Here is a 22,687-nt window from a genome sequence, read left to right as displayed (position 1 = left end):
CCAAAATCTCCTGATAGCTAGCTGCATTGACCCTGCCCTTGATAAAACACAGTGGACCAACACCAGCAGCTGACACGGCACCCCAGACCATCACTGACTGTGGGTACTTGACACTGGACTTCTGGCATTTTGGCATTTCCTTCTCCCCAGTCTTCCTCCAGACTCAGTCCACTGCTTCCGCAGGTCCCCCAAGGTCTGGAATCGGCCCTTCTCCACAATCTTCCTCAGGGTCCGGTCACCTCTTCTCGTTGTGCAGCGTTTTCTGCCACACTTTTTCCTTCCCACAGACTTCCCACTGAGGTGCCTTGATACACCACTCTGGGAACAGCCTATTCGTTCAGAAATGTCTTTCTGTGTCTTACCCTCTTGCTTGAGGGTGTCAATAGTGGCCTTCTGGACAGCAGTCAGGTCGGCAGTCTTACCCATGATTGGGGTTTTGAGTGATGAACCAGGCTGGGAGTTTTAAAGGCCTCAGGAATCTTTTGCAGGTGTTTAGAGTTAACTCGTTGATTCAGATGATTAGGTTCATAGCTCATTTAGAGACCCTTTTAATGATATGCTAATTTTGTGAGATAGGAATTTTGGGTTTTCATGAGCTGTATGCCAAAATCATCCGTATTAAGACAATAAAAGACCTGAAATATTTCAGTTAGTGTGCAATGAATCTAAAATATATGAATGTTAAATTTTCATCATGACATTATGGAAAATAATGAACTTTATCACAATATGCTAATATTTTGAGAAGGACCTGTAGATGGTTGGATGATGGTGACATCGAAGCTTCGACTCATCATGTCTTTTGTTGCTTCAACAGACACATGTATCGTTCTCATAGAATACCCTCAGCTTGGCAGGACATTTGATCTTCTTTTCTCTGAGGACCCACATAGTCACGTCGCCGTTTTAACACTGGGGCATAATCGTGGTCTACTATTACTCCTTACCCTGCCAGTATGAAGCCCCTCTTTTGCCAGGCTCGTTTTAACACTTCATCTTTGACTTTAAATGTGGAAAACTTGACTATTATTGAACGTGGGGGAGCGACATGTGGGGCTCTGGGTCCCAGAACGCAGTGAGCTCTTTCAATTCCCAGGTCAAGTGATTTCAGAATGTCCAACTTATTTCGGAGTAGATTCTCTATGTAGGTTGAGATAGAGGGGGCGGTATCCTCAGAGCTTTCTGCATGGAGCCCAATCAGGTTGGGCTATAGTTTGTCCTGCGCTTTACTTAGCTTCATAGCCGCCCGCCTCTTCAATCTGCTGGATCCTATTTTCAGCTTCCATAATGTGCTTTTTGGCTTCGTCCAGTCTTCCGCTTATGTTTTTTATTTCTTCTTTGACCTCTTGGAAGCCCTCTCCATTTTCACGACGTGACTCTCTTAGTTCTTGGAGAATCGTTTGTAGATTAGCTGTCTCGTTAGCTACGTCGTTAGCCACCAGTGCTTCTGAGTCCTAGAGGCTAGCTGTGCTTTCTTGGTTTGTTTCCTCGTCTTGTAAAATCAGATGTCGGGACAACGGAGTCTTATTTGGTTTGGATTTAGGCATTTTGAATTACTCTAGTGTTTTTAATATCCCGCAGTTGCTTAAAAAGAGGAAATTTCTGGGATTCAACGGAGACCCACTTGGATAAGCTGTCGCCATCTTGCTTGCACACCCGGAAGTCCCAGGAAGACAGTTTGATCCCTCTCTGTATCCATGCCAGAGTTCTGGGAGCAGAACTTGGAGGGAGCCCACATGTGGATCGGATCTGGGTGCTTCAGTTTAAGCTTAACACGGGACTCAGGTCTTTTTTGTAGATGTTTTGGTGCAGTCCTCTGCAGAAAAATCCTGGTTCTTCCTGTAGAACATCAATCTGATCTTTTCTTCGGGAGAAGTGACAGTCTCAATCTCATTCTGCTTACAGAAATCCTTGCACCTGCCTGCTGCCTGTCCTGAGCAAGCTCTGCACTGGTGGCAAACACTCCTGGTACTTGTTGGACTTCCTGAAGCATTTTTCAGTCGTCTCCCCTTGAAGTGTTTGATAGTTTTTGTTTGATTTTGTCTACCTGTGAAGTTCTTTGGCCGTGTGATGAAGAAGGTTGGTTACATAGATACATTCTGCTCCTCTGAGTCGGTCAGACCAAAGGTCTCAGCCTGTCTTCATGAAGTATTTAATCTGAGCTTTGATCTGCAGCCCAGTTTGTGGTGGGACTGAACCATGGCGGAAGTTGGGTTTTTCTGGTCAACTTTCAGGATCTCTGCAGTTTTTTTCATAGCACTGCAGACTTGGTGCAGGGCATCTCCACGCTGGAGCAGAATCTCCGTCTCCAGACCTTGTGCTGTAGGAGCAAAGGGAGTGTGTGAAAGCAGAACATCAGTGTTGGCTACTCTTCCCTTCAGGTTCAGGTTGCAGATCCAGCCAGAGTGGCTGCTGCTCTGCAGGAAACATTTCTGTACCGCTTCATGCTGGCCCCACTTCCTCCGTTTCCTCCTCAGGTCAGATGTTGGGCTCTCCTTTTTAAGGTTTCTGGCTTCACTTATCCACAGACAGACGGAGTGGGTGCATCAGTGTCTCCTTTACCTGCGTTTGATAATAGCTCCTGTGGCCGTCACAAAACCAATTGGAGAAACCGGTTACACTCAGCTGGTCATCCAAAACCTTCAATTTCACCTTTACACATCAGAGGGTGTTCAGTTAAAGCAAATAACTGATCCAAATGTTCGGGCCTCATTAGAACTTTGATCCAAACATCTGAAGGAACCGACACAGAGTCTGACTGAGGACTGATTTTCCGCATCAGTTTGCAGCTCTGATGATGATAAAGACGTTTTAACCAAAGATGCTGCAGATGCAAACCTACAGTTTATTTTGAAGTGAGATCTCTTGTGTTTACACAGCTTCGTGGTTCTGCTGACCCTGCTGGGTCAGGTGAAGATGCAGTAAAAGAAAGTTCTTACATTACCTTCTGGAAGTTCAGGTTTCAGAAGCTTCGTGATGTGAAAAGATCAGATTTGGAAAAATTATTTTCTCCCCACGAATTTGTCAATTTTTTATTGGTGTTATTTTATTAGCTTTGTAGTTTTAGTCTTTGAAATACTAACATCTGCAGATAACACAGAACCAGACAAATATAAATCCCAGAACCCGGATACTGGGCTCAGACCCACACTGCAGGGATAGAATCCACACTGTGTTTCTGCTCGAGGAAACGGGTTTTCTTTGACCCAACTGAACTGTTCATTTGGAGACTGTTACCTGAACACTGACTCGTTCAGACACCTGTCCGACCGGACCAGTCACCTGTCACACACTGTGTTGGAGAACCACAGCTTGGTTCCCCTAAGGATCTGTTTGAATGTTGTAGGCCAGATCTCCTGTTTGTGTTCTAGACTGAAGCAGATCCAACCATGGACCCAGAGCTGCTGCTGATGTTTAGAAGAACTGTGAACTGTTTAATACCCTAAATCATTTTATTTCCACCGTTTATACATTAAAGATGAATGAATCATTCAGAGAAATGATTAAATTATCCTTTTTTAACTTTGACTGAGCCTCTTATCCAGGTTGACTGACCTGCTCCACCTGGAAGCACTAGAGGCCCTTTGGTGATGATTTTCTGTAACTGTCAGACAGTTAAACCCAAAATAATTCATTAGACCATTAAGTTTGGTTGTGATCAGAAATAAAAACATTGTTTAAACATCGTGTGGGCCTCGGGGCTGCGCACCTAGAGTGGTCCCTGTTCTGGAGGGTATTTACATCCAAATCAAGTGAATGATGTAGGAATTACAACCATTAACAGCCTTCTTTTAGCCAGCTAAGCAGCAGTGTGCAGCAACAGGCCGGGGAGGGGTAGCTCTGTGTTACTCTATAGAGCCAGAGTCTTACTGGAAATAACAGTAGGAACTGCGAGTTGGTTCTACTAACCGGCCCAGGCCCAATCTGCTCTCAGTTCTGCTCCTGGTTTAAATGGGTCACCCACAAAACAAACTAGGGTCTAAAATAAAGCTCTGTCTAAAGCTTTTATTTTGAAATTCTTCCAGCTCTGCCCCTCTAAAATCCGAAGTTTACAAACCTCAGAACCTTCTGCAGTCTAAGAATCAGAACCACTTTATTGTCTCTGTAGATAATGTTCTGATTAATAACTGTTGTTCGTCTTCTGCAGTGGCTCAACATGTCCCTGGTCTGAAGAACAGCCAGGTTCTGGTTCTGATCCAGGACACTGACGGCTCAGACCCGCAGGCAGCAGATGGTCCGGGTTCTTATGGTGTTTTGTAGACAAACTGTAACCACTAATCAATAAACTGATCATAAAGTCGGAGTTCAGCTGTTATTCATAACTTCCTTATTGGCTCAGGGTCCAATCACAGGAAGCTACACGTGGGCGAAGCCTCTGACATCATAGCTGTTTCTTCTGGCGGCCGAAGTCTTCAGCCCACCTCAGGGCCTCTGTGATGTCACCACTGCTTCCTGTTCCCTTGGCGACCAAAGCAGAGCCCCCAGCGCTCCCCCCGAGGTGGCGGCATACAGCCACCGCCCAATCAGATGCTGCGAGGCCTGGCGAATCCTGCAGAGGAAGAGGACAACCAATCAGAAACAGAATTCCAGTAATGACCCTGTGACATCAGCAGTGTTACCTTGGGAACTTGACAGGCACATAAAATTTTCCCTGAATCCTCCTGGTGAGCAAGCAGCATCACCTGACTGAGAGGCGTGGCGGCACTCAACTGGTTGACAGTCTTCATTAGAACCTGGAACAGAACCAGAAATGATCAAAGCTGATCAGTGATTGGTCAAATCAATCACACCTTAAATCTGGTGCATCGATTTATAATCTGCAGATTATTGATCGGTCCATCCTGGGATACAGATCGGCCCGATAGACCCGTCAGGGCTTAAAAATATCAATCATTTCACATTCAACTGATTTTCCAAAGTCCAGTTTGATTCTGTTTTTTTACACGTCTGACTAGATTTTCCCTATTTATTTGATCATGAATGGTTCAGAACCTTCATTCCAACCAGAAGCACTGGGTCAAATTCTATTTCAATCAAAGTCAGTGTTCGCTGTGATTAAAATAGCATGTGACCCAATTATCAATTGGATCAGAAGATCAGAATCCTGACCGTAAAGGTAAGGATACCCTGTGTTTGACACGTTGTTCTGAGCAGGACATGTGGTCAGTATAAACCTAACCAATTCAGACTCGGCTCTACCCACCGACAGAGAGTCCGTCTCCACAGAGTCCACCAGCAGCTCCTTCCTGCCGTTCTTCTGCAGAAGGACCACCGCATTCTCTGCAGCCTGAACAAAGCATGATGGGACAGCGTCAGAGCAGCAGGGGGTCTTCAGGTACAGATGAAGTGCAGGTGTGTTCTCACCAGTTGGGTCTCCAATTTCCTGATGACTGTGTTGACGGCCCTCAGAATGGCTCGGAGTTGGACCTGCATTTCTCTGCGCTGCCACTGGGGGATGGGGGTGTTGTCTACAGCCTATCAGACACAGCACAGGATTTAACAGCACATCACCTCATCAGCTGCACTGCATCATGGGTCAGACACCTACATCAGAGAGGACACTAGCCTCCTTGGAGAACTGATGGGCGGAGCCTAGGCTGGATGGGGCGGAGCCTGACAGTCTCGCTGACAGAGAGTCCACTTCCTGTGATAGCACTTGTCCCATGTCCCTTGCCTGAAGAAACATCAGAATTTAAATTAGATCCAGTTTCTATGCAGAAATATCAGAGGTTCAGTCCAATCGATTCACTGTCAGTTACAGTCATTCCAGTTGGATCCCAGTTAAGAACGATGCAGTCAGATTCCTAAGGAATACCAGCCAATTGGATCCACCTCATTACTGGAGATCTTAACCAGAGAGTCTTAAAGACCACCTGAATTCATCCGGTAAGGTCCAATTAGGGGACAAAACCCATGGGACTGTGTCTATTCAGCTCAGATCAGTGAACCCAACATAGGTTGCTGGCCCAAAAAGTACCTGCAGAACTACTGTGTGTGTTCTGACTGCTGGCCAGCTGGATGATGCATTTGCAAGCATATTCACTTTGTCCCTCACTGACACCATCATTCCTCCTGCCTGAAGACATCTACCATCATCCCAACCCAAACCTAATCTTTACAGATGGAGCTTAATACAGAACTACAGATGAAAATTAGCCCTTGAGGCTAAATCTGGCATATTTACATGACAGTCCAAGTAGAGATACACAGATGTCCCTCTCCCCAGACACCTTCTTCAGCTCCTCCCTCCAACCTGAAGAGAGCAAGCCACCCTTTTCTGGTCGAAAACCAGTTGGAGGAGCTGATTCTCATCCAAGCCACCTCACTCTCAGCTGTGAACCGCCCCATTGCATGCTGTAGGTCTTGGCTAGAGGGGGCCAGCAGGACCAGGTCAACTTCAAAAAGGAGTGACTGTTGGGACCCCAGCCACGAAGTGAACATGGACTCTGAACTGTACACAAAGGACTCTATGAACATCTGCACTTTTCATAATCAACCACATTAACCTACTTCCAACACAGCCCAGGAGGAGGAGGAGTCAGCGCTGGAATCTCTGACCCAAAGGCACGTTCCCCCCTCCACTCGGTCTGGGGACCAGAGTACTCATCAGCTGAAGGCCTTGAAACTCACTGGCGAGTCTAGCTTCTACTTTGAAGAATCCTTGGATCAAAAAGGGACTACAATTACGCCGATCACATGCAACAAAGTTAAGTAATGATTTTGCTGTTCGAGTACCCAACATTCATTCATAAAAAGGGAGTAATAAGACAAGGGTGGCTTGACTTTTCTTCTGAGGCCTCCAGAAGCAGCCCTAATTGAAGCGGATTGTCCCCCATAGCCAGAGAACAAGATATCGAGATCGCAGCATCACACGCCTTCCTGCATGCATGTCCAGATAGCGAGAGCTACCCTGCCACAACCCAGCCAATGAAGGAGCCAAACGTGCCTTTGTTGTACAGTTGCAACTCTAGTCCCTTTGTTCAGTCTGCACGTGGATGACTGGGACAGTTTCACTTCCCTTAACTCGTCGCCCAGAAACCTTTTCCTCAGCATGGTTCACGTAAGAGGTAGTATTTGACAAAGATGATTAGTTTAGAATGAAATAATCCAAATAATAGGTGAGGAGCTCTGTCATCCGGGAGGAGCTCGGAGTAGAGCCGCTGCTCCTCCACATCGAGAGGAGCCAGTTGAGGTTACTCGGGCATCTATACCGGATGCCTCCTGGACGCCTTCCTCGGGAGGTGTTCCAGGCACGTCCCACCGGGAGGAGGCCCAGGGGACGGCCCAGGACACGCTGGAGGGACTATGTCTCTCGGCTGGCCTGGGAACGCCTTGGGCTCCCCCTGGAGGAGCTGGAGGTGTCTGGGGAGAGGGACGTCTGGGCGTCTCTGCTGAGTCTGCTGCCCCCGCGACCCGGTCCTGGATCAAGCAGAAGACGACGAGTACGACGAGTACAACGAGTACGACGAGTACGACGAGTACGACGAGTACGCGTAATCTAAATAATGTTTGTTTCATAACGTTTGGTTTTTCTTTGTGTTGAGAAACTCAGCTAAGTGCTAGCAGACTAGCTGCTCAGCTAATGATGTTTTCTGTGTTGTGTTTTTAAAGTTAAGACAACTTTATTTAAAGTGTGGTATTTAAACACAGATTGGCCATATCATGCCGTCAACGCTTATGCATTTAATCCTTATATTGATGGTATTTTAAAGGAACATGTTGATTTTAAGGGATGATAATAAGCAATAAGCTTCTTTTCTTTGCTTCAACCGCTATCGGCTAAAGTGACACGTGATTCGCCGCCATCTTATGAGTCTATTAAGAATCCAGAAAGGTTGTTAGTAATATTTCTTTAAATATTATTTTAATAAATAAAGGCAGCTAATTAAACACCATTGATAATTAGTCACACAGAAGGTTGGTTTTATACAGCAAATCATTCTTCTAAATATTATTTAATTAAAATAATGTTTTATCTGATCTTGCATTGTGAATGGTTGTAGGTATACCGATTATTGTCTAAGTTGGTTCCAAGACTAAATAACTTCATTTCCACATTCTTCAAGATAACCCTTGGTTCTTAAACATAAATAGCATTGCATGGTAATGTTGCATCACTTTATTGGTCATTGTTTTTAACCATCTTTCATTAACTTTTTCACATTGAACATATCTGGTCTTCCTTATTTTTCATTCTGCTTGGTAGTTTAGTTGGATTATTGTAGTATAGTAAAGAGTTTATTGATTGAAATATGTTTGACTTTGAAATACACAATTTGTTTGGAAAATAAAAACCCAACATTAACTTAATCCTTGTCACAACATTTACCAGATGGGGCTTAAAAGTGAGGGAGTCATCAACCAAGATGCCCAGATGTTTATACGTGTGAACAAACCATTTCATATCCCTGGAGGTGAGCAATGAGGGGGTCTATTGTTGCCTCCTGGAACGGGACAAACACATTAATTTAGTCTTGTCTGTACTAAGAACAAGTTTCAAATTAAGTAAGAAGCAATGTACAGGGGTCGGACAATGAAAGTGAAACATCTGTCATTTTAGTGTGGGAAGTTTCATGGCTAAATTGGACCAGCCTGGTAGCCAGTCTTCATTGATTGCACATTGCACCAGTAAGAGCAGAGTGTGAAGGTTCAATTAGCAGGGTAAGAGCACAGTTTTGCTCAAAATATTGAAATGCACACAACATTATGGGTGACATACCAGAGTTCAAAAGAGGACAAATTGTTGGTGCACGTCTTGCTGGCGCATCTGTGACCAAGACAGCAAGTCTTTGTGATGTATCAAGAGCCACGGTATCCAGGGTAATGTCAGCATACCACCAAGAAGGACGAACCACATCCAACAGGATTAACTGTGGACACAAGAGGAAGCTGTCTGAAAGGGATGTTCTGGTGCTAACCCGGATTGTATCCAAAAAACATAAAACCACAGCTGCCCAAATCACAGCAGAATTAAATGTGCACCTCAACTCTCCTGTTTCCACCAGAACTGTCCATCAGGAGCTCCACAGGGTCAATATACACGGCCGGGCTGCTATAGCCAAACCTTTGGTCAATCATGCCAATGCCAAACGTCGGTTTCAACGGTGCAAGGAGCGCAAATCTTGGGCTGTGGACAATGTGAAACATGTATTGTTCTCTGATGAGTCCACCTTTACTGGTTTCCCCACATCCTGGAGAGTTACGGTGTGGAGAAGCCCCAAAGAAGCGTACCACCCAGACTGTTGCATGCCCAGAGTGAAGCATGGGGGTGGATCAGTGATGGTTTGGGCTGTCATATCATGGCATTCCCTTGGCCCAATACTTGTGCTAGATGGGCGCGTCACTGCCAAGGACTACCGAACCATTCTTGAGGACCATGTGCATCCAATGGTTCAAACATTGTATCCTGAAGGCGGTGCCGTGTATCAGGATGACAATGCACCAATACACACAGCAAGACTGGTGAAAGATTGGTTTGATGAACATGAAAGTGAAGTTGAACATCTCCCATGGCCTGCACAGTCACCAGATCTAAATATTATTGAGCCACTTTGGGGTGTTTTGGAGGAGCGAGTCAGGAAACGTTTTCCTCCACCAGTATCACGTAGTGACCTGGTCACTATCCTGCAAGAAGAATGGCTTAAAATCCCTCTGACCACTGTGCAGGACTTGTAGATGTTATTCCCAAGATGAATTGACGCTGTATTGGCTGCAAGAAGAGGCCCTACACCATACTAATAAATTATTGTGGTCTAAAACCAGGTGTTTCAGTTTCATTGTCCAACCCCTGTACACTGGCCTGAGGAGGAGTTGATCAGATGCAATAAATAAATAACATTCTATCCCAACTAATTTCTGTAAATTAAAAATAGAAACGGGAATAATTGAGATCCCTGTGGCACTCCCTTGTGGACGGCTACAAAGTCCGAATGCAGATCATCGTGTTTAAGCCACTGTGTCCTATTACTGACATGGTTTGTGACAAGTCTACAAAAAAAGCCATGAGCCAACAATAATGTGGTTAAATGCCTGCAGCTGTTATGGTACTGACTGATAAAACTGCAATATAAAAACTCTTACTGGTTGACTCATTGGAATTACAAGAACTTTTTTACCTACCCCCAGGAGATCTTTACAGATACCTACAGATTAGAAACGAACAAAACATAGAAGCAGACAATATCGAGAAGAAATCTACGGACATTGAAGTATTGTTTGTACAAAAGCAGATAAAACATTACATATTAAACAACGTGAACTGGAGATGAATGTAACATCAACAGATGATTTATAGGGAGATTTGTGCTCTCAATGCCATAAAGGGATTGAGAGGCAGACTAAAAACCTTCCCTTCTAAGAGTACAACTACAGATAGATGTAGGAGGAACTGGTGTATGGTTGGTGATCACACACAGATCTTCTGGGACTGCCCAAAAATGTTGACCTTTTGGAAGAATATTAAACGAAGATTGGGGACATTCTAAGGATAGATCTCCCCATGGACTCTGTTGTATTTCTGCTGGACATGTACCCCAAGGACCTACTCACCAAAGATCAGTGTCACATATTACATTTTCTATTATTAGGTGCAAGGACGATTATTACCTTAAACTGGATTAAACCTTGTTCCCCAACGGTTACTTGAAAATGGTAACTTTTCCACAAAAATGAAGATGACTGTCTCCTCTATTTGGCTAGTTTTGATGTATAACCTGACTATGCATGCATATATACAGGGGTTGGACAATGAAACTGTTTCCTGTAGTTCCAGATGAGGTTTGCACTCATTGCAGCAGGGGTTTTGGACCACTCCTCCATACAGATCTTCTCCAGATCCTTCAGCTCGGCCTTCAACACCATCATACCAGACATCCTCCACCAGAAGCTCACCCAGCTCAACGTCCCAGCCTCCACCTGTCAGTGGATCAACAGCTTCCTGAAGGACCAGCAACAGCAGGTGAGGCTGGGAGCATCTTCTCCCACACAAGAACCATCAGCAGCGGCACTCACAAGGGGTGTGTTCTCTCCCCACTCCTCTTCTCCCTCTACACTAATGACTGGACCTCTGCGGACCTGTCTGAGAAACTCCTGAAGTTTACAGATGACACCACTGTTATTGGACTGATCCAGGACGGTGATGAGTCTGCTTACAGGCAGGAGGTGGATCAGCTGGTCCACTGGTGGAGTCAGAACCACCTAGAACTTAACTCACTCCAGACTGTGGAGATGATGGTGGACATTTGGAGAACACCACCCCCCTCACCATCCTCAACAACAGTGTCAGCTGTGGACCACTACTGGTTCCTCGGAACCACCATTTTTCAGAACCTGAGATGGTCTTCACACATAAACAATGTTCAGAAGAAGGTCCAACAGAGACTGTACTTCCTGAGGCAACTCAAGAACTTCAACCTTCCACAGGAGCTGTTGGTCATCTTCTACACTGCCATCATTCAGTCTGTCCTGTCTTCATCCATCTCAGTGTGGTTTGGATCATCCACCAAACAGGACAGGTCCAGACTGCAACGAATAATCAGGAATGCAGAGAGAATAATCAGGACTGACCTTCCCTCCATCCAGGACTTATACAGGTCAAAGGTCAGGAAACATCTCTGCAGACCCCACACACCCTGCACATAAACAGTTCAGAGTTTTACCTTCAGGTGGCGCTACAGAGACAGTTTCTTCCTCCAGGATGTTTCTCTGATGAACATTTGACAGTCAGAACTCCAGAACAACACCAGGCATGATTGGACCGATCCCACATTATATTCTATTGTAAAGTTAGTTGTGTGTATATGTTCATTTATAAAGATGAATCCTTGTTTGTTGTATAAACTTGGCAATAAAGATGATTCTGATAACTTAAATACTGCATTAATATAATGTTAGGAAACAGCAAAAAAGCAACGAGTAGAAGATGTCAGAATAAGGACGCTCCAACAAGAGGAATGGATCAGAATCATGAAAGGAGAGGAGAACGTTTTCAGTGAATTATGGACAGACTTACAATTAAAGAAGAAATTGAATAATTATTTTCATACGCAGGATTATAATGGATCTTGATTATGTATAACTTGGCTTATTTGTGAAAGTACATATTGTGTGATTATGACTGAATATTACTGCTTTTTTCCTCTCTCTGATGTCTATTTACTATTTCCTCTGTGCGACTTTTGAGTTTTTCTCACCAGGCTGTGCATGGGGTTGGTATTTACTGATTTGTTTTTTTTTAAGTTGAAAGATGGATAAAAATAAAGCTCATTTAGATGCTGTGATGGTTCTGGAGACAGCAAGTTATCAGACGTGGAGACACATCCTGAAGGTCTCTGGGTTTTGGAGCATGTTGGATATTTCCTCCTTTGTTCAGTGTTGCATCTTCATGTTGAACTTAGATGGCTTCTTTCATTCTTCTCTCAATTCACCTGTCTTCTCTGTCCAAAATGTGGACATTGCTGTCTTCAAAGGACTGTGCCTTATCCATGAGCAGTAAGTGAAGTGCTGATTGTGGACCTGATGGGTTTGCTCTTCATCTGTGACCCGAACGGCCCTATCAGTAGGATTGTTCCGACTACAACTTATAGTCTGTTACTTCAAACCATGTTCAGAACTCAATAAGCGTTTTGGATCAGAGAAGAAGTGCATTTGCCTTCTATTGAGGAACATTGGAGGACGTTCTAGATGACTGAGAATCTGCAAAAATGTCCTTTTAATGTTTTATAGAGAGATAAGTGTAGACGGGAATGATGGGATTCGTTTGATGTATTTTATGAGGCGGATGTGGGATTTATAGTATGGGGTGTTACTAATGTGGCCCTCTAATGGAAAGGCTTCTATAATCTCGTTAATTGCAACGAGAATAAAGACCAACTATTCTGTTCTATTTTATGTTATTCTAGTAAAGAGAATTGACCCAAGTACTGAACCCTGTGGTACTCCACAATTAACCCTGGAGTTTAAAGATGATTTATCATTTACATGAACAAACTGGAATCTGTCAGACAAATAAGATTTAAACCAGCCTAGCGTTGTTCCCCTGATCCCTACAGCATATTCCAGCCTTTCTAAGAGAATATTATGGTCGACTGGATCAAATGCAGCACTGAGATCTAACAGAACCAGAACAGACACAAGTCCATTATTCGAGTCAGATTACACCTGTATGATGTCGGAGGGTCATGTGTGAACCCACCTGTACAGCATCTTGTCCCGTCACAGCAATGATCCGGCTGATTCCTTTCACCAGCTGCTTCTCTGAGATGATCACTAGATCCTCAATGGCGCTGGTCTGCAGCAGGTGTCTGAACAGAAACACACCTGTGAATCAAGCTTAAGACTCCAACTCCAGTCGAATTTAAGACTTGTTCTCTGAAGACCTGAGACTCGAGTCTTCGTACCAGTTTTCATCTCCTGTAGTGAAAGGCAGCTGGTCTGTGCTGCATGTTTTACTGTGAAAGGATGAGCTTGATTATCAGCCAGTGATGTTGGTGGATTATTATGGGATGTTAATGGTTCATAACAACCTGTTTATGTTAGCTATAGCTTCATAATAATGACCACATGAACGTCTCTCCAACTGAACGCTGAATTAAATGACTTTGGATCCTTTAGGAAACAAAATAAACATAAGTGACCTCCAACCTTCTTTCGCTGCTAAGCTAGCTGCTAAATTACAGGACACTTCCTGCTGGAGATATCAAAATAAAAGCACTTCCTGTTCCATTCATTCAGACGTTTAACACGCATTACTTCCTACACTTTGTCTCGTTCATTATGTCGTCATTTATTCCTTAAATTTTAACGTTTACCATTTAGAATAGAAAGCTAAAATTTTAATGTGAATTTAAAAAATCATTTCCTAATATTATTCAAAGTTCTGCAGCTCGGGGTGAGAAGAAGAAAACCCTGAAAACCAGATTTAGAGGATCATCTAATGAAGGAGACGACAATATGAAGACAGAGAGAAACAGCTGTTAACTTAGTCAATACAAAGATAAAGAAGCCTAAATTCAACATTAACGAGTTTTAATCTCTTTCTATTATTTGTTTAAGAGCAGCATTTCCTGTCGTCCCCCCGCTGCATTTAAGAGTTTTACTTTCTGACATGTGGGACAAAAATGTTCAACTTTTTCACCATACTCTAATTGTTTTAGATGTACTTGTACACCTGTTGGAGCCTTACACCTGATCCTGCCACAGCCCTGCGTCAACAGGTGATCCATCTCACCTGCACAGGTGCTACAGATTAATCTGACCAGAACAGAAGGTCAGACAAAGACTATTTTGCACTGATGTGATCCATACTTTTACAACCTAAGACTGTAAAGAAAACGCAGAAATGCTGCTTCTGGATGATGTCGAGCCTTGTGATTGGTCGACAGCCTGATGTCAGGTGAGGGTCAGTTTGCTTAAGGACACTTAGGAGCAGAGAACAGAACCAGCAACCCTGTGAGCAGTGAAAGATCTGCTGAACCCAAAATTGAATCATAAACAGACAAGCAGGTGAAGCAGGCAGACAGGTTGGTTTTTGTCTTACGTTCCACAGCAGAGCTCCACAGACGTCTCTCTCACCGACCCACCGTCCAACAGCTCAGATACTGGAACCTCGAACGACACCACCCGAACAGGGTCCGGATATATCTGCAGTCAGGAGGGGTGAAGCATCAGCAAACCTAAGACAGCAGGTGGATCCAGGAGGAGGTCTCTGCTTACCTCGTCCACTGTCCTCAGTCCTTGGATGGTTCTGGCTTTCTGCAGAGGAACCTCCGAGCTGTGGACAACCAGATTGGCTGAGATGATTTCATTAACACACGTTTCTACCTGCTGCAGCTGGGAGGAGCTCAGAGAACCCTGATGAGAATCACAAAAACACATCAGAAAAAGCTGAACCTTTACAGTCAGTAAAGTAGTCAGTAACTCAACTGGTAATGGGTCAGAACCTTCACACTGAAGTCAAAGCGCAAGTGATCAGCTGAGACGTGAGAACCTCTCTGTTGCACGGATGGACCCAGAACTTTCCTCAGAGCAAAGTTCAGGATGTGGGTCGCTGTATGTTTCACCATGCAGGACAGCCGGTGGGCCTGACACAGAGGTGGAACCGGATCGGACCCAACCGAGACAATTAGAGAGGACAAGAAGACATTCATTTTAACCAGAACAGATATTTGAGTCAGTGACTGGACAGTTTGGTTGGTTCTGTTCCTTATTGACCTGAAGGTTCTGTAGAGTTCTGGTCTATGGGTTATGTTGTGTTTTAACCTGTTGGTTCTCTAAAGTCATAGAATAGGGTACTGCTAGGTCTGTTATGGTATGAAAGTTCTGTTGTGGTCTGAGAATCCTGCTCCTCGGTACCTCGTTGAGGTGCAGCTGGACCTGGTCTCCAGTCTTCAGGAGGTCGGGAACAGTCACCTGATGGACCACGTATCCTCCGGCCCGGATAACCGCCTCCACCGAATACAGAACATCCTGAGAAACAGAACACCTGGGGTCATCTGGATACTCATAAGATTTTTCCTATGAAGCTCAGCTCACCTCCAGCCCGCCCCGTATCAGGTATCCCTGGTCATGTGACTGCCCCCCCTGTTCAGAATAGAAACAGGTCCGGTCCAGAATGACTCCGCAGCGCTGAGCCTCACTGACCTCCGGAACCAGCACCTGACCATCATACAGGGCCAAAACTGTGGCTCGGCAAGCTGGGAACACTGGAATGAGGGAGGGGAGATGTTGCAGCTGTCAACTTATCACCCCTGGTTACCTGTGCAGGTAACTGCCTACCGTATCTGCCGTTCTCCAGCCGGTACCGGTACTTAAGGGTGTCGTCAGTGTGAGGAACACCGCTGCGCTGCAGCTCCGCCAGGCTCAGGACATCCAGCAGGAGGCAAGGCCGCACACCTGCCTGCCGCTCCGACAACATCTAAGACAGGTGTAACAGCACACACAACATCAATGACATCATCAACTGAGTCACAGGAAACTAAACGCCGCAAGGATGGTGGATGTTTAAAGAGGATCAGCAGGGAACCAGCTGCATCATGGGAGTTGGTGTCCAATTAAAGCAGGTTGTTTCTAATTGAAAAAAGAAACGCAGCGCCACCTTCTGGTTCTTGGAGATCAGTCTGTCTAACTCCTGATGGTCCACCTGGACTCCTCTCTCCTCCAATATTAGGTTCACCAAGTCCAAAGGAAAACCCAGGTCCCGGTGCAGAGACCAGGCCACTGAGGCTGAAGAAGGACCAACAGGACGGCTTGTTAATGATGGCATAGACCTGCAAAGCATTAACCAATAATCAACAACTGACCAGGGAACGGGCTTCCTGTGATCTCCATCCTTCTGAAAGTCCTTTGAATCAGCCGGCTTCCGTGCTGGAGAGATGACAGGAAGTGAGCCTCGTTCTCGTTGATGACGTCAATGATCTGAAAGAAACGACTAAGGCCATAACTACTTCCTGTTACATCATCCATCTGCTGCACATGTGGACAAGTCGCTGGAACACTCACCCGGTCCGCCTCCCGGGCCAGGTCTGGATACACGTCACCCTGCCGGCAGAGGTCAGGGTTCAATCAGTCGGTCAGACAATAAGACCAATCAATTAATCAGTGAAGCTAAAAGTCAGTTCATTGATGAACCCATCCATCGCTAACCACTGAGGATCTGTAACTATCCTAAAGTTTACTCTGATTAGTGAAACTTAGGGTGTATTCACACCAGGAAAGGCCTTTGGTCCACATGTTTGGACCGGACCAAAACTGAACTTTATTTTTTTTCGTTTGGTGCGGTGCGCTTTCACATTGTACTTTTGCAGTGAACTATTACTTGTAAACAAAGCCATGCAGGTAACGACTGTTGCTCCCATTGGACAGAAATAAGGGGGCGGGACAGAACACAGACCCGGAAATGGATGAAAACACCTGTGGAAGTTCTGCATATCTGTGCCGTTATTACAGCTGTGATATCATGGTGAGGGTCCAGAGCAGCTCATTCAACACAGAAACGTTTAGAACTTTGGAACCCAGTCGGAGAACGCGAGCTGCAAGCCGAAGGAGACGCTTTGATCGAAAACGAAAGGCAACAGCGTTGCTAAGCAACAGAGCGCAGTTCAGGTAAGACTTCAGTTCACTGCTACGGTGGCTTGTTAGGTCCAAAGAGACACGTTTTCTGTAGTTGGGTCGGACCGAGGCCGGTTCGTATTCACACCAGAGGCGAACCGCACCAGAGTCTGTTTGGAAGCGGACTGAGACCACCTCAAAAAAGTGGGTCTTGGTCCGGTTGTTTGGTCGGACCAAGACCCACTAACTCTGGTCCGTTTAAAGCGGACCAAAAGCGGTAGGTGTGAATACACCCTGAAGCTCATCACCCTCCATCCCAACAGAGGGATGATGGGAAATGTATTTTACCAAAATATGAACCACAGTAGGAACCAGGCTGGCCAACGCTCCTTGTGGAGCCTTCAGAACCTCAATACAGAACCGAACTGCCCGCCTCAAGATCCTCCTCAGCACCAACCTGAACCACAGACAGTGAAACAGTTGAACAGTGTGAACAAAGCTGATGATCACAGAGCTGCCAGCTGATTGGCTGGGCACTCACTCGGCTCCAGACATCCCAGGATGGATTCCGTCAGCGATGCAGACCGATAAAGTCCGGATGTGGTCGGCTATGACCCTGTAGGCCTGATCCACATGTCCCTCATCTGCCTTCCCCGTCCTGCCGCTGTAAGGCCCCGCCCCTGACCGCTGAGGACACAGAGACACGTCACTGTGGCGACAGGCGTGTCACCATGACAATGGCCCCGCCACCATGAGAACATTCCTCTGGACCTGTGTGTACCTGGTGGATGGCGTCCAGCAGTGGTGTGAACAGGTCCGTGTCATAGTTGGACCGTTTACCCTGCAGAACGCTGACCAGTCTCTCCAGTCCCATCCCAGTATCCACGCTGAACTGGGGCAGCAACCGCAGACTGTGGTCCATCTCCCTGAAACAGACAGGGACCTGAGCCAAGTGGACCTTTAACATGAAGCAGGTCCTGGTCTAACCACGTCTTAACTGGTCTGACATGGAACCGGCTGGACTGAACTGGTCTGAACTAGTCTGATGGGTTGGAACTGGTCTGGTCCAATTCATGAATACTTTGTTAACCCCACAGAGAAACCAACTGACTCCTCAAACTATTCATGTTTCTTCAGTCGTAATAGATGGAGGTGTCATCATACTAAAACTGGATTCCTTATACCATTTTAAACTTCAACTTTTATTAAAGACACAGAAAAATATGAATAATTAGTATTTTCATTGTGTTCATTTGGGCAAAACTCTCAAGTTAAATTAGCACACATTTAGAAAACCTATAGTTTAAACGTCTCCTTACAGAGAAAACAAACGTGTTAATATCCTTAATGGAAGTATGTATGTGATTTTATTTTGATGATTATTGCTGATTTCTGTGTACCTGTACGCTTCCAAGTCACCTGTTAGTGTTTTAATCTTCCAGGTATGGATGGGAGGGGCGGGGCCTGTAGCTATGCACAGTTGCAGACCATCTTTAGGAGATGAAAGTAGGTTTGATGCAAATAATCTGACTTTAAAGAAGTCATTTTTTTAGTGTACAGAGGTGTGAAAAAGTGTTTCCCCTTCACTTCTTTTTTTGCATGTTTATCACACTGAAGTGTTTCAGATCATCAGACTGATTTAAATATTACTCAAAGAAAACACATTAAACATAAAACGCTGTTTTTAAATAAAGGTTTTTATTATTAATGGAGAAAAACATCCAACCCTACATGAGCCTGTGTGAACCAGGAATTGCACCCTAAACCCTAATAACAGGTTGTGCCCTTAGCACAGCTCCAGACCATCACACCGCCGCCATAGTTTACTGCTGGCATGATGTTCTTTGTCTGAAATGCAGTGTTCCTTTTATGATAGACTGATAGATCTCAGTTACTTTCTTTCTCATTTGACCCTGAATGTCTTTGGATGCCGGCATGATGTCCAGCTTTTACAGATCTTTTGGTCTACTTCACGTTGTCAGGCAGGTCCAATCAAGTGATTTCTTGATTGAGAACAGGTGTGGCAGTAATCAGGTCTGGGTGTGGCTAGACGATGTGATAAACCACAGTTATGTTTAAACAGGGGGACAAACATGTTTCACACAAGGTCGTGTAGGTCTGGATATTTTTCTCCCTTATTAATAAAAACCTTCATTTAAAAACTGCACTTTGTGTTTACTGTGTTTTCTTTGACTAATATTTCAATTAGTTTGAAAATCTGAAACTCTTTAGTTTCAGACAAACTTTTCACACCACTGTAGATGAAGCCTCTGACTCAAGACCCTGATGAAGAGGATGCTCAGGGTTGTCCTTAATGTTCTACATTTCACGAAGCATCCTTGTTTTTACAATCATCTCCAAAGGTTCTAGAGGAGTCCCCAGAACAGAGCTTGTTGAGCTTTTTTAAATCCCTGCAATCTGAACAAATTGTGGGTTTGATCCTAACTTCCTCACGTCATTGTGCCCCTAGCAAGGCATTTAGCCTCAGCTTGCCTACAGATGCATCGGCGTATGAATATGTGTGTTGGTGTGGCTCTGGTATCACACGTTTTCAGTGGTCGGTATGACTGGAAAGGTTCTGCAAAAGTTCGGTCCAGTTAATTCAATTCAGTTTATTTCTATAGCTTCAATTCCCAACACATGTCGTCTCAAGGTTCTTCACAACAGTCAGGTTCATACATTCCAGTTAATCGTAACCATTGAACAGTTTTTAGCTTTTATCAGTTAACATGTCAGCAACAATGATTTATTGAGAAAGTTGCTTCTGGGTGACATTTCACAGCTTTACTGAAGGTTCAATGACTTCTCTGCCATCTGAAGCTTTTTATGCTGCATTAAACAACAAGTCTGAACTGGTCTCATGTGGTCTGAACTGGTCTCAAACTGGTGTAGGTGTGAACACAGACCTATTGTATTGGATGAAGACCAAATTCCAGATCTCCACCACCTCTGGATTGTCTGCGTTGACGAGCCCAGCAGCATCTCGTCCCCCCACGTGATCATAGTGGATCTCGGTGCAGGGGCCACAGGGGCCCGTGTCCCCCATCTCCCAGAAATTGTCCTTCAGACCAAACGGCAGGATGCGAGCGGGAGGAACCCTGAAGAACAGAAGCCCAGTCAGATGACCCAGAACCAGCCTGAGGCCCAACTGCAGACAAATGTAGACGTACCCTAAGTCCAGCCAGATGTGCCGGGTTTCCTCGTCAGCCAGTAGACCCGATGCAGCGTCTCCACCGAAATACGACACGTAGAGTCTATCAGCTGGGATCCCATAATGCTCTGTGAGGAGGCTCCAAGCCATCCAACACGCCTCTTCCTGTCTCACACACACACACACACACACACACACACACACACACACTGAAGCCCCGCCCATTCTACATGGGAAGTCACCTGATGAGGGACAGACCCCCTCCCACCTTGAAGTAGTCTCCAAAGGACCAGTTCCCGAGCATCTCGAAGAAGGTGTGGTGGTACACGTCCCGACCCACATCGTCCAGGTCGTTGTGTTTGCCTCCGGCTCGAACACATTTCTGACTGTTGACCACACGGTGGTACGACGCCATCGGGCTGCGGGGGTCCACCGTCCCCAGGAAAACCGGCTTAAACTGAAACCATCAGAACCAGAAACAAACCAAGAACTGGATTAAGTTGACACTGAACAGTTCATCATCCCAGCTCAGTTAGAGGGATTCTGTTGGAGTTCTAGTCCAGGGGTGTCCAGTCCTGGTGCCCTGGGGCCCGGTGTCCTGCAGGCTTCAGATCGGTCCCTGGATCAGAACTGTTCGTTGCAGTGTTGGTGATGAGCATTAGGCAGATCTGGAACAACCAGGACCACCTACCCCGTTTCGGTCTTTCACTGATCTGAACCAGACTGGACTGATCGGAACCGATCAGTTTATTTTCTTACATAATTTATGATATTTTATTTCTATGTTTTTAGTGACTGTCTCTAATCCCGCTGCAGGATAATTAAACTTTCCGAGCAGAATTGGGTCAGAACTAGAAAAAGAAAACTCATTCATCCTGACTGGACTGACGGCCACTCAGGATCTAACCGGAACGGAACAAACAGATCCAGACTCACCTGGTTCATGCCGGCGTTCACGAACAGCAGGCTGGGGTCTCCTACGGGCCGGACCGAAGCGGAAGGAACCACCAGGTGTCGGTGTTTGTCCCGGAAGAAGTCCAGGAAGGTTCTGCGAACCTGTGAGGCGGGCAGGCTGCTAAAGGAGCGCTCCAAGCCGGCCGAGAACCGCCGGAGCCTCCGGAGCAGCAGCCAGAGCATCAGAATCACAGCGACACCGAATCAGAATCACGAACACTCTCAAGGACTACAGGCTGCTTCCATGCGCAGGCGCACGGTGACGAAATGTTCTTCTTCGCCGTCGTTTTCTTCTTCTGGAGTTTATTGGCGGCTGGCAAAAATCTGAAGGTGCGAATTAACGCCATCGGCTGGTTTGGAGTGTGGTTTATGGTGGTTTACTGCAGTGTATGTATATAAGTCAAATCAAATTCTATGAATAAGTTGTTTTTTCTATATGTTTGCTCTATAAATTACATCTTTTATGTTAAACGTTTCTTTTATCTTCTCAACTTCTCTGCTCATGTTCATCCAGGAGGAGTGAATGCTACAAGTCTCTGACTCGATGCAATCTGCTTGGTTTCCTTAGATAGAAAAACTATTTAACCAGTTTGAATAATAACCTGAATCTGACTGAACTGTTTGATAGTTAGGATTAACTAGAATGTATGAACCTGACTTGAAATCTGTATGATTCAATTAAACTGACTTTGTAAAGAGCCTTGAGATGACATGTGTTGTGAATTGGCGCTATCGAAATAAACTGAATTGAATACATCGTCTTTCTTGCTCACATTTTCGACATTCCAATAAACATGTTTTATTGTTTCATCCTTCCCACAGTAGTCACATTTCCTTTTATTATGCTTAGGGTATATTATATACACACACCTACTTAGGTGTTCACCATCTTTCTAACATCTTATATCAGTTTTGGCCTTTTCTTCTTACTCTCACCTGTAAAGAAAATATTTGTATCATTACAAACTGTAATACTTTTGAAACATTCCATGTGTTACTTATGCAGATTATAAAGAGTTTGGTCCCAATAATGATTCTGTGGAGAACACCAGAAGCAATGTCCAACCATAATGGCTGATATTCATCCAGACAACACAGACTCAGCAAAATCTTGGAGGCACCAACATAACCTTCACTCACGAGGGAATCAACATGGCAGATGGAATAACACAGGAGGAACCACATCAATGTGAAGAGCTGGTTAGCAGGACAGAAAAGATAAGATCAGATTTAGAAACCAGCCCCCTTGAGGGACCACAGGTGAGACAGCTGTTCACAGATGGTTGTTGTTTCAGGCATGATGCAGAAGGACTGAAGGCTGCTTATGCTGTGGTTGAACAAACAGAATCAGGACTGGTAACAGTGGAAGCAAGAAGGTTGGAAGGACCCCAATCAGCGCAGAGAGCAGAAGTTATGGCAGTAATAGCTGCGTTCAGACTGACAGAGCGGCAGGAAGTGAATGTGTTCACAGACTCAGCTTACTCAGTAGGAGCCGTTCATCTGGAACTCTGTCAGTGGTTGAGAGCAGGATTTTTA

The 22,687-nt window shown here is 45.2% G+C and overlaps 1 protein-coding gene across 1 annotated transcript; it reads right to left on the bottom strand.

Moving 5' to 3' along the window:
- Positions 1–3,990: 3,990 nt before the first annotated feature.
- Positions 3,991–21,753, bottom strand: aars2 (alanyl-tRNA synthetase 2, mitochondrial (putative)). The gene is made up of 22 exons (XM_047365163.1): positions 21,134–21,753; positions 20,466–20,654; positions 20,217–20,362; positions 19,953–20,144; positions 17,828–17,972; positions 17,588–17,733; positions 17,395–17,503; positions 16,498–16,536; positions 16,299–16,413; positions 16,094–16,221; positions 15,775–15,913; positions 15,532–15,701; positions 15,352–15,465; positions 14,940–15,080; positions 14,713–14,850; positions 14,537–14,640; positions 13,193–13,301; positions 5,549–5,674; positions 5,365–5,475; positions 5,204–5,287; positions 4,620–4,733; positions 3,991–4,549 (listed from the first exon to the last, which is right to left on the bottom strand). Exons 1-22 carry the CDS (start codon positions 21,332–21,334, stop codon positions 4,382–4,384), a joined length of 2,928 nt encoding a protein of 975 aa, XP_047221119.1. The 5' UTR covers positions 21,335–21,753; the 3' UTR covers positions 3,991–4,381.
- Between the last annotated feature and the right edge of the window lie 934 nt (positions 21,754–22,687).

This window comes from Girardinichthys multiradiatus, chromosome 5 (assembly GCF_021462225.1).
Source record: "Girardinichthys multiradiatus isolate DD_20200921_A chromosome 5, DD_fGirMul_XY1, whole genome shotgun sequence".
Classification (NCBI taxonomy): domain Eukaryota; kingdom Metazoa; phylum Chordata; class Actinopteri; order Cyprinodontiformes; family Goodeidae; genus Girardinichthys; species Girardinichthys multiradiatus.
Note: the sequence above shows the minus strand (reverse complement) of the source record. Positions and strands in the feature narration are given on the sequence as shown.